The 16,212-nt window shown below is 39.0% G+C and overlaps 1 protein-coding gene across 3 annotated transcripts in view; it reads right to left on the bottom strand.

Annotated features, from left to right (window-relative positions):
- Window positions 1–12,968: 12,968 nt before the first annotated feature.
- OLA1 (Obg like ATPase 1) overlaps window positions 12,969–16,212 on the bottom strand; it is a 174,081-nt gene continuing 170,837 nt past the window's right edge. The window contains exon 13 of one of the 3 annotated variants that reach the window (XM_088830148.1): window positions 12,969–13,559. In XM_088830148.1, coding sequence (XP_088686274.1) covers window positions 13,458–13,559 — 102 coding nt within the window. In that variant the 3' untranslated portion in view covers window positions 12,969–13,457. The remainder of the gene's footprint in view (window positions 13,560–16,212) is intronic. The other 2 variants (XM_088830154.1, XM_088830152.1) reach the window with 2 other exon arrangements.

A 16,212-nucleotide genomic window follows, 5' to 3' on the forward strand; every position in this document is an offset into this window, starting at 1 on the left:
GTGTTCAACATTTTGCAACCCCATGGGACTGTAGCCCATCAGGCTCCTCTGTCCATGGAATTCTCCAGGCGAGAATACTGGAGTGGGTTGCCATTTTCTCCTCCAGGTGATCTTCCCGACCCAGGGATTGAACCCAGGTCTCCCACATTACAAACAGGTTCTTTGCCATCTGAGTCACCAGGGAAGCTTCCAATCTGATAATGTGCTAGAAGGGTTCTTATGTTCATGGCTATGGTTTACTTCAGGAAAAGGAGGCAAATTAAAATCAAAGGAAGAGAGGCAGCGGGCAGAGTGTGGGAGGGTTCCAGATGTGCAGCTTCCCTTATCCTGTCTGTGGAGTTAGGATGCCTGTCCCTGCAGGCATCTCCATGTATGTATGGAGTACTGGCTACAGGGGAAGCTCACCTGAGCATCAGTGTCCAGAGTTTTATTGGGGTTTCATTATGTAGGAATGAATTAGTGTCCATATGGTTGAACTCAGCCCATAGGTTGATACTGTGTGACATAAGCCCCATCCTAAATCACCTGGCTGGTCTTTCTGGAAATGCCAGTCCCATGCCATATCCAGAGTGTCCATCCTGGGCCTTACTCAAAGACAGTCCTTTCAGATAGGACACAGATTAATCCCAGAAGCTGAGGACAAAGGGCCGACCTCTCTTTGGGTGAGTCCAAATTCTTTACTGAACATTTTTATAATTAAAAGCTGCAAAAACTATGTGGTTGGTTTTCCATATGTTTGTCTGTATGCAATATAGTTTCTAAGCTGTGTTCTCATGTAAGAGGACTGTTTACACTGAGACACTCTGACCCTGTCGATTCTTCCTCTGTGCTTTCTTAGATTCTGAATTTGTCTACTTGGCATCCACTGGGCTTCCCCGATGACCCAGAGGGTAAAGAAGCTGCCTGCGGTGCAGGAGACACAGGAGACATGGGTTCAATCCCTGGGTGAGGAAGATCCCCTGGAGGAGGGCATGCAACCCACTTCAGTATTCTTGCCTTGAGAATCCCATGGACTGAGGAGCCTGGCGGGCTACAGTCGAAAGGGTCAAAGAGTTGGACATGACTGAGCAACTAAACAAACATACATACTTGGCATCCATTTATCACAGGCCAGATTAATGGCCACCATTGTTGACATCTTCCTGGAGAAAACAGTAGAGGTCTGGGCCACGTTTTTCCCTTTGCTGCTTCTGCCTCCTGACCAAACCTGGTGCTTCCCTGTGAGGCCCTCCATGGTATGGTGAGCGCTCGTCTCTTGGGAAATGTAAGTAATCACAGTCCTCTTTCAATGGCATTACTATTAGCCTCTCCGTGTTGTCACTCAGTCACCTCCACAAATTAAAGTCCTGTGGATAAAACAAGACAACTTGAAAACCCCTCCTCCATGGGCTTATGTTTCAAGTGGGTGACAGTCTTTACTAGTTGGCACAAGCCTGGCTCATACCTGATAGCTGAATTTAATGAACAAGTTTACAGTCATTGCTCCAGTGATGCAGAAGATAAATTATTCATCTTGCTTTATGTAATTAGCACTCTATGTGGAATCTGAAAATAAATTCCATAAATCACTTATGGAAATGTGCCTTGGCCTACAAATTTTGCGCTGACGGAGTTTACTGTAAGTACTTATGTCCTAACTTGGTCACTGTTCTCTTTGTCAGTCCTCCCTCCCCTCTCTCCCTCCTCCACCCTCATTCATTTAGCTAGCAAATAAGCTTGTACTGATTGGGGGCAGGAGGAGACGGGGACGACAGAGAACGATAAGGGTGGATGGAGTTTGAGTGAACTCTGGGAGTTGGTGATGGACAGGGAGGCCTGGCGTGCTGTGATTCACGGGGTCGCAGAGTCGGACACAACTGAGCGACTGAACTGAACTGAACTGACCATCAGTAACTAAATCTGCCTTGGCCAACATAAAAGCTAAAACTGAGAATGAAGAGCAAGTGGTGCTTATTCCACCCAGGCTTGTTGCATGCTTTATTTTGGGCTCTGAGAAAATGTTACTTTATGACTGTTTCTGATTATTACAAAATGTCAGGGATTTCCTGGAGCTGGTTTTAACCCAAACACCTTAATTGTATTCTCAGGTAAAGATATGAAAGGACAGAAAACCTGGTAAACTGAGGATGTACTTTTAGTAGTTAATTACAAATGGCAGTATTATTGTCTTCAGTTGGACCCAGTAGTTCTCAAACTGAGATTTGGCCACATTTCCAGGGACACAAGGTATAAAGATATGAATGGGTTGGAAAGGAGAAAACTGTGATAAAAATATTAAATACAGAACAAATATAAGTTTCTAGTAGTAAAAGTGAATGAAGTGCTGAAGTTATGGACAAATAAAGTTTAAAATGCCAAGCCATAAAGGATGAAGACTATTTGGGGCTTTTTAATAAGATAGGAGAGCTTTCATAGCAACAATAATAAAAGAAAACCCTAGTAACTGCCTTAGGCAATAGCAGAAGCTGTTTATGGTTGGTTTCCAATAATCCCCAAAGGCTGACTCAATTAAGAGCTCACATTCTGAACCAGAAAGGTTGAAACATACTTCAAAGAAGAAAACTCTAAAATGGCTATTTGAGAACACTGGCATTCTCTCTTCTACATTTAGTATAGTTTCAGTTAATGACAAATCATTTTATTTATATTATTCCACTTAGCCAAAGTACACTAGAAAATCAGAAGAATTAAAACACTTTGCTGTTATAATCCTCTTGGATCTTTATATTTAACAAGCTACTAAGAAACCATGGTTTAACAGCCAAGTAGAAGATGGGGAATTGTTTTTATTGAGTCAGGATAATGAGTGCTATAGATGCTCTTGAGCAAAGAAAGTTCTGTGAAGTCAGGTGTATCCAGAGGCTTTCACCTGCAAGTAACAGAATACTCAATTAGAAGCAGTTTAAACAATGAGAGCATTTAATTCTTGTAAAAAACAAGAATCTGGAAGGAGGCTGACCCAGGATTGGTTAATAGTCAGGGACCCTCCTTTCCCATGTCTTTCTTGGCTTTCCTTTCCCACAATTCCAAACACTGTTCTTTACTAAATCTATTTTCAAATAACAAAGGAATAATGTACAGAGGAATTCACTCCGAGTCCCTCATCAGTTCAGTTCAGCTCAGTCGCTCATCAGTTCAGTTCAGCTCAGTCGCTCAATCGTGTCCGTCTCCTTGTGACCCCATGAATCACAGCACACCAGGCCTCCCTGTCCATCACCAACTCCTGGAGTTCACTCAAACTCATGTCCATCGAGTCAGTGATGCCATCCAGCCAACTCATTCTCTGTCGTCCCTGTTTCCTCCCGCCCCCAACCCCTCCCAGTATCAGAGTCCTTTCCAGTAAGTCAACTCGTCGCATGAGGTGACCAAAGTATTGGAGCTTCAGCTTTAGCATCATAGCAGGAGGGAAAAGAGGGGAGCAATGTCTTCTTGTCTTCCTCTTTACATCAGGGAGGAACTTCCCCCCAAAGTTCTGCCAAGCCCCCTCCCTAGACCTTTCTACATTTCACAGGTCAGACCTGGGTCATATGCTTATCCCTGTCCTTGCAAAAAAGAATGATTACATGAGAATTTAAACCAGTAATAATGTACTTCCTGGAGCTGGAGACCTGTACTCTCTGTTGAACAAAACAGATTTTTTTTGCAAGGAAAAGGGGGTGTGAGATGGTTATGGGGAAGTAATCAACAGTGTTTGTGATATTTAAAGGCATCAGCAGGTGAAAGGTGAGACATTGGTTCCAGGGCTTTAGCTGGTCATCACTATTCAAGGCATGCATAAGAAAGGAAATCTATCTTTCATTTGTTACACTGTTTAAACTGGGTAAAGATCTTAGTGAAACTAGACATCAGACATGCCTTTGGAGGAGTTAAGCCACAGGACAGGCTCCTTGCTTGGAAATAAAACTTGGCCAAATCTAATACAATTCTTCATTACATCTATTTTCAAGTAAAAAAGGAATGATGTCCCAGAGGTCCCTGGAATTCAGCCCCAAATGATACAAATACAATAAGCCAAATGGCTGAAATCACTTAAAAAATTTGACCAAAGCAAATATGCTTGCTGTCAAGCTGGGATCAGAAGAGCAGCAAACTGAAGGCTTTGTTCAAAGCAAGGGAGCAGTGCATTCTAAAGATGAGGGTCTTCAGAGGGGGCCGAAAGGTATTAGTAAACAGGCTTAGTTAATCCACTCAGACAAGAGTCACAAGAGTCCGAGGGGTGCTCTCTGGTCTGCACTGTCATGAGATTTCAAAGGACTGAAATGAAAGACCATGAACTGTACACACACACACACACACACACACACACCCATACACACACCCATAACTCCATTTATATCATTGATAGCAGCACACACACACACACACACACACACCCATACACACACCCATAACTCCATTTATATCATTGATAGCAGCAGGCGTGACTGCTATTCTCTACTGAGACTGAAACTTTTTTGAAAAGGGTAGTTCCTCTAATGGAGAAGGAAATGGCAACCCACTCTAGTGTTCTTGCCTGGAGAGTCCCAGGGATGGGGTCGCACAGAGTCGGACACGACTGAAGCGACTTAGCAGCAGCAGCAGCAGCAGCAGTTCCTCTAAACAGAAACTACTCAGATTGGGCAGGCCTCATGAGAGAAAGAACTGAGGAATCTTCCCACAAAAATAGAAAGATAAAACAAAGAGCTTCCTAAGAGATGACCTTAAATGCTGGTATTTCCCATTCCCTGGAAAAAGGTAACAGGAGCAGGAGCACAAGGGGTAAGAAGATGCCCTTCCCCAGGACTGACTCAGCTGGTGCCGTCCCTGCTGAAACTGGAATCCTTCTAAAGCTGACTCCAACCCCAAGTGCTCCTCCACTTCCCCACGACCCAATAAACAAAGGATTAATGAATGAAGGCTTACAGGATTCTGTTGTAGCCCATGGAAACTTGGTGAAAAACAAAACAAAGGGGCAAGTAGAAGAGGGCTGTGGAAAAGCTTCTACTAACTCTTCAAACCTACTCTCTTCACACACCGTTACGGCTTTGATCCAAACATCACTGGGAGAACAAACCACATCTGTCCTCAGGTTCTCACTGTCTTCTCTGCTCCGCCAATGGAAGAAGCATTCTTGTGTCTACCGAAGGCCAGTCCGTCCATCTGGGCTCCCCAGATCGAACCCTCCCACCCCATACCCTCTGGAAACTCCATCTCTATCCTCTTCTTTCTCTGTTTCCTCACCAGCCTCAAACTCTCCTTCTATCCAGGAGCATAACTATCAGCACCCAGACATGCTCTAGTATTTCCCATCGCACAAAACCAAAAAACCTACCAACCAACCAAAAAACCCTTATGCCTCAACATCTCCTTCCAGCCTCAACCCCCATTTACCTTGTTTCCTTTAGGAAAAACTTCTCAAAAGAGTAATCCAGACTTGCTTCAAATGAAACAGAGCTTGTCAACCAACATTTGCTTTCTTTCTGGAACTTGCTTCTCCTGGATGCTCTGTCCATACTCCCTTGCTTTTTGTGGTTTTTTTTTTTTTACCTCATTAGCTGTTTCTCTCCTTGAGCTCTGGCGACGCTCATTCTTGGGCTCTTTCCTTTCTCTTTCTAGTCTGGTGATCTATTCTAATCCTCAGACTTTACATGCCATCCATATAGTGATGATTTTATGGATACATTTTTATATCTGCGCTTCAAGCTTTCTTCTGAGCTTCAGATGCAGATCTTCAACTTCAGATCTACCCATCTTGAACTTACGTTTTAAAAAATATTTATTTGACTGCACTGGATCTTAGCTATGGCATGTGAAATCCTCCCTCCTGGCGCAGTCAGTAAAAACAATGCCTGCAATGCAGGAGACCTGGGTTCGATCCCTGGGTTGGGAAGATCCCCTGGAGAAGGAAATGGCAACCCACTCCAGTATTCTTGCCTGGAGAATCCTATGGACAGAGGAGCCTGGTGGGCTACAGTCTTTGGAGTTGCAAAGAGAAGGACAAGACTGAGCAACTAAGCACACGGCACACACATGTGAACTCTACTTGTGGCATGCGGGATCTAGTTCCCTGACCAGGGATTGAGCCCAGGCCCCCTGCATTGGAAGCACAGAATCTTAACTACTGAACTGCCAGGGAAGTCCCTTGCACCTATGTCTAAAACATTTTAAAGTTGGGTTGTTTCTTATTGTTGAGTTTTAAGAGTTCTTTGTATTAATATATTTTGGGTACCAGTTCTTTACCAGATATGTCTTCTGCAAGTATTTTCTCCCAGTCTGTGGCTTGTCTTCTCATTCTCTTTTACAGAGTATACTTTTTGAATTTTAATGCAGTCCAGCTCAATGATGGATTGCCATCTTCGGTGTTGTATCTAAAATATCGTCACCCTACCTAAGGTGATGCAGATTTTCTCTCCTATGTGATCTAGGATTTTTATAGTTTTGCATTTTACATTAAAGTCTGTAATCCATTTTGAGTTATTTTTTGTGACGGAGGTAAGGTCTATGTCAGGATCCTTTTTTTTGGTATGTGGATGTCAGTGGTTGCAGCACCACCTGAAAGATTTGTTGAAAATCTTTGCTGTGTTGTATTGCCTTTGTTCCTTTGTCAATGGTCAGTTGACTGTATCTTATGTGGTTTTATTTCTGGGCTCTCTGTTTCATTAATCTATTTGTCTTTTCTTTCACCGGTATCACACTGTTTTGATTATTGTAGGTTTATAGTAAATCTTAAAGTTGGGCAGTATCACCTACATTCAAAAGATTCTTGATTCCCACCCTGATCCATCTCAGTAAGAGGCACCATGCATCTACTTGCTCAGACTAAAAACCTAGGAATCATTCTCAATTCTTCACTTCCCACCTCTCATCCATTCCATCAATATGTCTTGTGAATTCTTCCAATAAGCAGATCAAACCAAGCTGCATCTTTCCATTTCTTCTTAGTTCAAGTTGAGTCAATCTCACTGGTACCTTCTATAACTGATCTCTCCTGTGTCCTGCTCTAAAGTCAGTGAGCCCCCTCATCCTCCTTTCTTCTTTTTAAAAAGGCAGGAATAAGGATTTATCATACACTTTTTACAATCAGCCTTAAATGAAAACACAGCCAGTCTAAGCACAGTGCGTTTTTACGAGCTCTGTTGAAATCAGTTGGAGATAAAGAGTTCAGGCTAAATTCCTGAGGAGGAAGGGTAGAACCCTAGACCGTCACTGTCCACTACAGCAGCCTCTAAGGCACATGTGGCTGCTGAGCACTGGAAATGCGTCCAGTTTAAGCTGAAGTGTTGTAGGTATAAAATACACTCCAAATTTCAAAAACTTAGTATGAAAAAAATTGAAACTGACTTACAATTTTTAGGTTGATTATATATTAAAATGATAAAACTGGATATATTGGGTTAAATAAAATACTGTATCAAAATGCATTATTTTAAAATGTGGCAGTTGGAAAAATCCAAGTTACATACATGGCTCACAGTATTTTTCTATTGGTCAGTAATACATCCTGGGTGCCATTCTCTAACCTCCAACATTCCCCTCTTCACAGGACCTCTTTGGGAATGATGGCAGATGGGTCAAGATTCTAGGTGATTTTTGAAAATGTAAATCAGATTGTAGATCTGTATAGTTTAAAACTCTTTAAATCTAAGAGCTAATCTGACTTTTATCTAAGTCAGAATAAGATGTCAGAACTTTCTCATGAGTGGAAGGTCCTGTATAACCAAGAACCTTTTACTCATTAAACTTTAGCCACTCCAGCCTCCTGTTTCTCCCAAACTCCAAGTCCTTTCCTGCCTCCCAACCTCTGCATTTGCTCCTACTTCTGCCTGGGATGCTTGTTCCCTACTTGTTTTGATGGCTGCATGCTGTTCCTTCTCCACGTCTTGGCTTAAAGGAATACATGAAAGTTCTCAGATATGGTGTAATTCTAGATGCATTTTTATTAATCTACTGCTTTTAAAACATTAATTCAGCTATTTGGGTGAAAACTGTGTAACAACTATAATCCCATTTATGTAAACATACGTAGATGTTGCAAAATGTTGGCCATGACTTAGCAACTGAACATGATGTGCAGATGTATACATATATGTAAGTACAATAATAACTATTTGCAAGAATATACACCAAACAGTTAAGTGAAGGTTGCCTCTGTGACCATACTATACATGTGGCTCTGCAGCTTACTTCTTCACAAAGCAAAATGAATAGGAAATCTTTCTATGCTGCTCACATAGATTACTTTATTCTTTTTAATGGCTGAAGGTATTCTTTTCTACGGATGTGTTAGAATTCATTTCACCATTTTCCTATATGGATGAATATTTAAATTGTTTCCAATTGTTTTTGCTGTTACAATGGAATCTTATTACAGCTGATATAGATTTCAATTGTTTGGACCACAGAAAATAATTTACCTTCTCATCTATGGGAATGAGTCTTTTATCATAGTTTCTGAGATATCTCCCATTCAACTGTGACTGTGTCCATCTTAAGCATTAACAATTTTTTTGTCTATAGTTTATACACTGATATTATTTCTAACATCTTTAAAAATTTAAAGTATATAAGCACTTTACAAAGAGTCAACATTGCCAGTAACTCTTTGAGTGTAAGGGCTGTACCAAGCAATCATTTAATGAAGGGGTGCATTTCTTTTCTTTCTAAAATTGAGGTATAACTTAGATACAGTAAAGTACTCAAGTTTTGACTGTACAGCTGGATAAAAATTTACATATGTGCAGAGTGGCATATAGGATCTAGTTCCCTAACCAAGGATGGAAACATGCCCTCTGAAGTGGAAGTGCTGAGTCTTAATCACTGGACCACCAGGGGAAGTCCCAAGTAGGATACTTTTCAAGCTGTTTTTTCTTTAAATTTCCACATTCTCCACTTCTTTAGGATAAATACTCCTTTATGATTCTCATGGTAATAATAATTTGAAGGAGAGAGGGTAAGGTGAAGAAACAGAGGCACCACAAGGGTCTGTTGGATATTCTCTCTACGCATCCGCAGACATTATCTTTAGAAAATGCTCACGGATATCCTAGGCTGGATTAATGGGAAAATCGTGGACTGCTGAAACCTTTGGTGTTTATGTGATTCAGGCCAGCAGGATTTTCATTCTACCCTCCCAAATTCGTTACTATTCATTAAGGCCAAACTGGGTCATTCAATGCAAATAATGCTCTACTGTACTGGTTTAAAGATTACAATCATTTTTTTACTTTTTTGACGAAGAAAATAAGCTGTGTTATTTGGTTAAGGGATTTAATTTCCTTGTGTCTTTACAAAAAAAGTAATAATGAGAGAGAAACAGGCTGTGGGCAGATTGTCAGTGGCCTCAACTGCCAACTGGAGATGTCTGGATTTCCTTACCCATTCTTTTTCCCTTGCTGTCCAAAACCCCCTGTGGTATTTCAGTTTACATTGTGTTGAATGGGATTTTGTGGCTATTCTAAAAATGTAATAACCAATTTCTGTGTGAAAATTTCAACTTCCAAATATAGAATTTATAATCTTTGCAACAGTTTATTATTTTATGACTTGTCATTATGGTTAGCATTATTTAATCTTTCTGCTCCTCAGTTACTTCTTATTTATAGGATAGGTAAGTTAAGCAAGATATTCTAAAATAATTTTCAGCCTCAGAATTCCATGATTTAGATGAGGTCCTGGCATGTTATTAGCAAAATATCAACATTCATCACTCAATTCAACTATTTCCTCTTTCAGAATATTCTTTAACAACAATAAAGTATTAACATTTCTTCTACAGGACAGGTATTTAAGAAATACACGCTCTATAGTCTTCTTGTGTGTGGTTCATAAGGCCTGTTTAAGAGTGGTTACACTTTGGGGTGATGTTAAAGGTAACTATATGGAATTCACCTTCACTGTGCGGTTATTATGTAGCTGGGACTCTCTTCAGTCCTTTTACACTAGGCCAGTTAATCTACGATCTTCATTATGCATGTGAAGAACCTAAGAGAGGAGGAGGAGTAATTTACAGAAGGCAGTACTGAAGCAGTAGCAGCGGTGCCTGATCCATACTGGATTAGAAGCTCTTTCCACCCAATAAAGCTGTGCTCACAACACAGAACAGAAAGTATAAATTCCAAAGAAGGTATAATGGAGACAAGACCAGGAAATGTCTATATTTGCCTAGGTAAAAAGCCAGCTGCTACAAAAGAAATATGGTAGCTCAAATACAGTAGCTTAAAGAACAAGACAGTTTATTTCTCTTTCACGGACCAGTCCCAAGGGAAGCAGTCAGGTCCTGTGTGCTCTGCTCACCAGTCCTTCAGAGATGCAGGTTCCTGCCATACTTGCTCTGCTGTCCGCTAAGGTGCTGTCATTGTTTGCACGATTAACAGTGGGTTTTCTGGGAGGAAAGGAGCTCCTGAGGGGAGCCGTATCCAAGGTCTTAAGGCATTCATTCACGTTCCTCTGGCAAGAACTTAGTCACGTGACCTCTACCTAGCTGCAGCGTCTGCTCGATAGTATGCAGCTGGGTGCCCAGCTATTCTCTATTTAAACTATAAGAAAGAATGCGCTGTGGTAGACAACTAGCATACTCTCCTATAAAGTCTTTTTCTCACAAAAAAAATCAACACAGGATGGATGAGATAGCCTGCAAATAACCTTCCTCAAACAAATAGTTTATACTTATGATCTAGAGAGTGAAGTTTTATAAAACAATACCAACAGGACTAGGAACATGTGATTGAAAATTAAATGAAGATTTGTTCTATTCCTTATACTCTAAGGCAACCAAGATGGTTTATTTCACCAGAAAAAAATGGCAATTTGCATGAAGATCAGAAGGAGGACCAAAGGAATTGAACATATCATATTTATCCCTCTTTTCCACACTCCTGCAGCAAGAGACTGCACTGGATGGGCTCCATGGGCCCTCCTGCAGGCCACAGACACAGGTCCCTTATGACAGGTTCTTCCCTCCTTGGTTGTGTGCCAAAGCATGAAAGCAACTCTACTATCTGTGTAAGAAAGCAGACACAGAAATGCTCCCCTGGAGTGGTATCAAAATAGGGTTTGAGCCAAGCCCAAAGTGCAGTTATGAAGGTGATATGATAAAAACTAAATGAAAATGCTATCGGGAACTTTTAAAAATCATATTTCTCTTACCAAAAAATCTGATTAAGATGGATGTATAGATAAGTGAAAAAAAATTCACTTATAATCCTAAAAATACATTAACTATCACCAATATTAAAAGAGGGAAAACATGAAGATACAGGCATATACCCAGTTATCTATATGCAAAAGTTCTTGGAATTCTCAACTTTTGTAGAAAATAAAAATTTGTACACACATACAGAATACTGCAGGACTTCTAACCAAATTAAACATCTTCAGCATTTAATTTCAGCCCTAATGAAGGCAGTTACCTCAAAACGAACTCCTGTCTCTTATTAAAACTTCTATTCTGCAATGTGCAATTATCACATTAGAAGTTAAGAGAAAGTAAAATTACACAATCTTGAAGCCTTTTTAATGAGATTCCAAACTTCTTTAAGACATCCATGCGATTTATTTTGGAGAGGACTCAAAAGCAAGAGATTGGATTTCTTCTTATATTGGTGAAATCCCAAACAATCCACAAATCTCTACATTTCTCCAATTCAGAAGTATAACAGGAATTTTCACTGCAAACTCGGTCAACTGCACCTGTACCCGAGTTTCACTTATGTTTTACTTAATTCTTAAAAAACATTTTTTTCACTTAATTTTATTCTTATTTCCCTGCTGCAGTTCTGATATTTATGTTAGCAAAAGAATATCAGTATCTGATTCTCATAAAGAACATACTCAACTAAAGAGCTTCTAAACTGTATTCATTACTCAATCAAATCCTCTTTAAGCATCCTTGCCTCTTTATAGCAAGTGAAAGAAGTGAAAGTGTTAGTCGCTCAGTTGTGTCTGACTCTTTGCAACCCCATGAACTGTAGCCCACCAGGCTCCTCTGTCCATGAATTCTCCAGGCAAGAATACTGGACTGGGTTGCCACTCCCTTCTCCAGGGGATCTTTCCGACCCAGGGATGGAACCCAGGTCTCCTGCATTGCAGGCAGATTTTTCACCATCTGAGCCACCAGGGAAGCCCCCTTTATAGCAAATTGCCCTTAAAATCAGGTCTTGCATTTTGTGCTACATTCAGTAACTTTCAATGTTAAGTTTATGTGTGCTTTTACCTTTAATGTAGCAAAATAATGCAGCAGAGGCAAGAGCTGGCCTAGCTGGGGGTCTGCACTTGACTGAAATGGTCCTCTGATCACAGAGGAGCACAAAAGGGGGCCATGGCGGGGACAAGGGCAGCCTTGCAGGTGTGTTCACTGGGAGAGAAAGGGAGGGTTCAGGAGGAACGCTACGACTGTCACCGTAAGAGAAGAAGGCTAAGTGGCAAACGATCTCCAGATAACTACTTAACCATATTTTTCTTCAGAATTTTCTGCTACAATTTTATAAAGTGCTTAACTTGCATATACTAAAGTTTCAACTCATCTTAAAATATTTTAACAGCAAGTATTTTAAAAATTTTATAGTTTTCAAGATCTAATCTTTTTAGTAACTACTTTTTATACTCACTACTGAATCAAAATTATAACTCATCAGATATGAATGGGTTAGTTTTCACAACAATTTCATCACAAGAATTTCAAAGGAATGATTAAAAATGAACATTCTCTCCAATATGGTCAGAACAACAATAAGAAATCCTTTAATTTTTGAGGTAGAATTTTTCCCCAGCACTATTTTCTTTTTGGTCATAGTCACCTAGGATATATCTTTTGTGATATCATTGCTATCATCTTTCAATAAATGTCCATCTACAAATTAATTAACTTTCTGGAGACAAATCCCTGGTATACTATTCTTCTGATTCCTATGAAAGACCCACTTTTAAGATACAATTGCAGCTGCCCCACACGCTAGTTACTGTGTCATACACACGCCTTAAAATTCTGTAATCAGCAACCGCCAGGTGCCATATCGCATTCAGCACACCACAGTCAGTCAATACAGACATCCCCAAACACACCAAGGCTGGTTTTGTCAAATGTTTTATTGAGTGTAGACATCTGGAGTACTGTAAAACATGCATTATCTGTAGATTCAAAAAGGAGCAAGCCACATTGTCCTCACTGTCAAATGTGTCAGGCTTGGCATACATGATGGAGATTAATGAAGTATCATGAGAGTAATATGGTTCCTGAAAAGCTTCTACAATTTGGAGTAGGGTCTTAATCACGTGAAAAGCAAAGCTGTTCACATTTAGTGAACTTCCATCTCATTGGAGGTACACAGTATTTTAATTTTAAAACAAATAAAAATAATTGTTTGTAGAAGATTCCCATCACCCCAACTTTACCTGCCCTTTCAGTTTTCAGAAATTTTAATTAAAAAAAAAAAGTATATGCCTTTTGGAAATTGTACATTTATCTGAGCAATAGTTAAAATTTATTTCTTCTTCGGTTGCTGAGGTGTATTAAATTTGAAGAAGATAATATCTCCATCTTCAACAATATAATTTCTGCCTTGTTGCCTGTACTTCCCAGCAGCCTGTAAATAAGAAATACAAAGGAAATGTGTTAGTTTACAATGAAATATATAAGGTAAATGGTAGGAGCACATGCAAAAAGTATTCTACGTCTGGGGTCAGATTAAAGAAAAAAAAATACAAGAAGGCACACAAGTTCAAAACTAGACTTGGAGAGAAGCAAAGTATTCCTGATTTGGGCAGCACTAGATTTTCCATACATACATAATCATAATGTATTCTCCACTAAATTGTTGGTACATAAATGTAATTATACCAATATCATTAAGTTTCATTACATGCTGTTTATGGTACATTTCTGATGTGTCTGCAAACATCCGGCAAGTCACTGTAACAAACAGATCAAACCAGGAGGAAAAAAAGATTATATAGCTAGGTTAAAGCTGCAATATTTACTTAAAGAAATTCTTTGGTGATACTGATAATGCCAAAGACAAAGTATACTACAATTATCAATTGTAATTACAGATTTTAAATTGCTTCTTTGTAGCTTTTAATTTGATCTTGACAATGACTGTACACAGTGGTGTATACTAAAATTCAACACACAGAAGTTTACTGACTAGTGGCCCTAGTTACAAGCAGACTCTAACAGGTTGGAACTGCAAAGACAGATTTTTTTTCCACTTGTAAATCAGTCGGCAAAGCAACTGATTCCACCTGCTGGCACACAGATCAAGATGAGCGATCTTCTGGTGATTCTTATACAAATAAGCAGCAGTTACACAGAGACTCAGGTTCACCGCGGGGCACAGCACACACACTTCACCCTCAGCACCACACGCTCTTCAATATCTACGCATCGACACTGAACACTGTGCCCCACCAACCCTGTCCCACGTGACGGGACATCAACCACTCAACACTGAGGACCTGAGGATCTTTTAGAAAGACAAAAAATTCTCAAAAGTATTTTCCTTCTGCTGGAATTTATTGAGAACACGAAACCTTTGACCAACAAGATTAGTACTTCCCTTTGAAGATATTGATAAGAATGTTCAAAGTCAAGTGCAATTATACTAATCAGAAACAAGACCAAGACCATACATCAGAGGTTAAAATCAACAAACCAGGTCACAGAGCGTATTACAATTATCTAGACCACACATAAAAATCACCTACTAATAAGTGCTTTTAAAAATGAAGCTAATTTTTAAAAAGTCAATATACCCTAATATTTTAAAAGGCATACACACACGCACACAATACTCTTGTTTGATTTTTCCAAAGCTGTGATGTATGGAAGGCCGTGTGCTACTTGTTTTGAGAATCTAAAGTCCAATGTTATAAAACTATACAGACAATTTAAATCAAATATATAATTGACATGACATATTAAATGTAAGTTTATATACTTTATTATGACTCAAGTTTACTACTAATTAAAGGTGACAGTGTTCCTTTAAATTCTCTAGAGACCATTTAATCCATTTCCACTGCTATCAGAAACACTGGTTGGAAAAAAAAAATCAATACCCATTTGTGAATCTTGAGTATGTATTAAACAAGACACGTCTAACCAGTTCATTTGCACTTGAAAGCAGCCATCTGTAGAAGCCAGCTTTGCCTAAGCAGATATGATTGCTAATAATGTGATATCCCTGTAGACTACAAAGCCCACACAGAGCTATTCAGTATATAGTTCACAGCACTGGCATTAAATTAGTTATGCTGCACTGATGTTTGAAATACATATACACACATACACATATACACAATCTTGCTCTCAAACCTAAAACTTATGTGATAATATGAAAGTATTTGTTGAATACAAGAAATTCATAAATGCTTTATTTAATTTGGAGTTCAAATTTTGAAATGTTAGTTCTGGAAATTAAAAAAAAAAAAAAGCATAAAATACTTAATGGTATTCTAAGCTGAAAAGCCAGAGGTCAACCTTCTCCAGTTTATTGCATAAAACCTCCTAGTTAGTGTTAAGCATTTCTACAAGCAGGCAACATTTTTTTTTTTTTACTGTATATTATAAAATTTCTGTATTGTTAGAGGAAGTATTCACAATTTATATAACTTTCAAGTTTATTACAACATAGACATCTATTAAGGGTTGGTAAAACAGGCTTATCCCATGAGAATATAAAAAAGAAGCATCTGATTTCTGAATTCTAGTAATAGAAAAATATCCTTAACCTTTAGTCTGTGAAAAATATATATGCCAGCATGACATAACAAGTTGAAAAATAATCTGAGATTTTTTCAAGTCTAATTAGTATTCTTGACAAAGTTCAGTCTTAATACACTGAACTTACGTATCTATCTATCGACACAGATGATAACACTGAGAAGTTAATGATTTTGTTTAGTTATAAACTGTAACTTCTTTCACTCCTTTTAAAAAAACAAAATGGCTCTCATTCCACATTGCACCAACTACACCAAGATTTCCCCCTTCTCTTCCTGGGGTTTCAACAATTCTATTATAGTCCTGGTGTTCCATATGATCTCTCCAATGATACCAATGAGAATAAACTTGAAATAAACTTTTTTGCATTTCTTTAAAATTAGGAAATATACAAGACTTCTCTAAAAAAATTTTTAAACATTTTCTATCCTAGTCTTCAAATAACAAATTAAGGGTAAAGACGCCTGCTTATGTCAGTTTACCTCCCTGACCTGTCTGTTGATTAGAGTTGACAC

Source organism: Moschus berezovskii, chromosome 2 (genome assembly GCF_049115385.1).
Source record: "Moschus berezovskii isolate FMDL1 chromosome 2, NW_MosBer_1.0, whole genome shotgun sequence".
NCBI lineage: Eukaryota > Metazoa > Chordata > Mammalia > Artiodactyla > Moschidae > Moschus > Moschus berezovskii.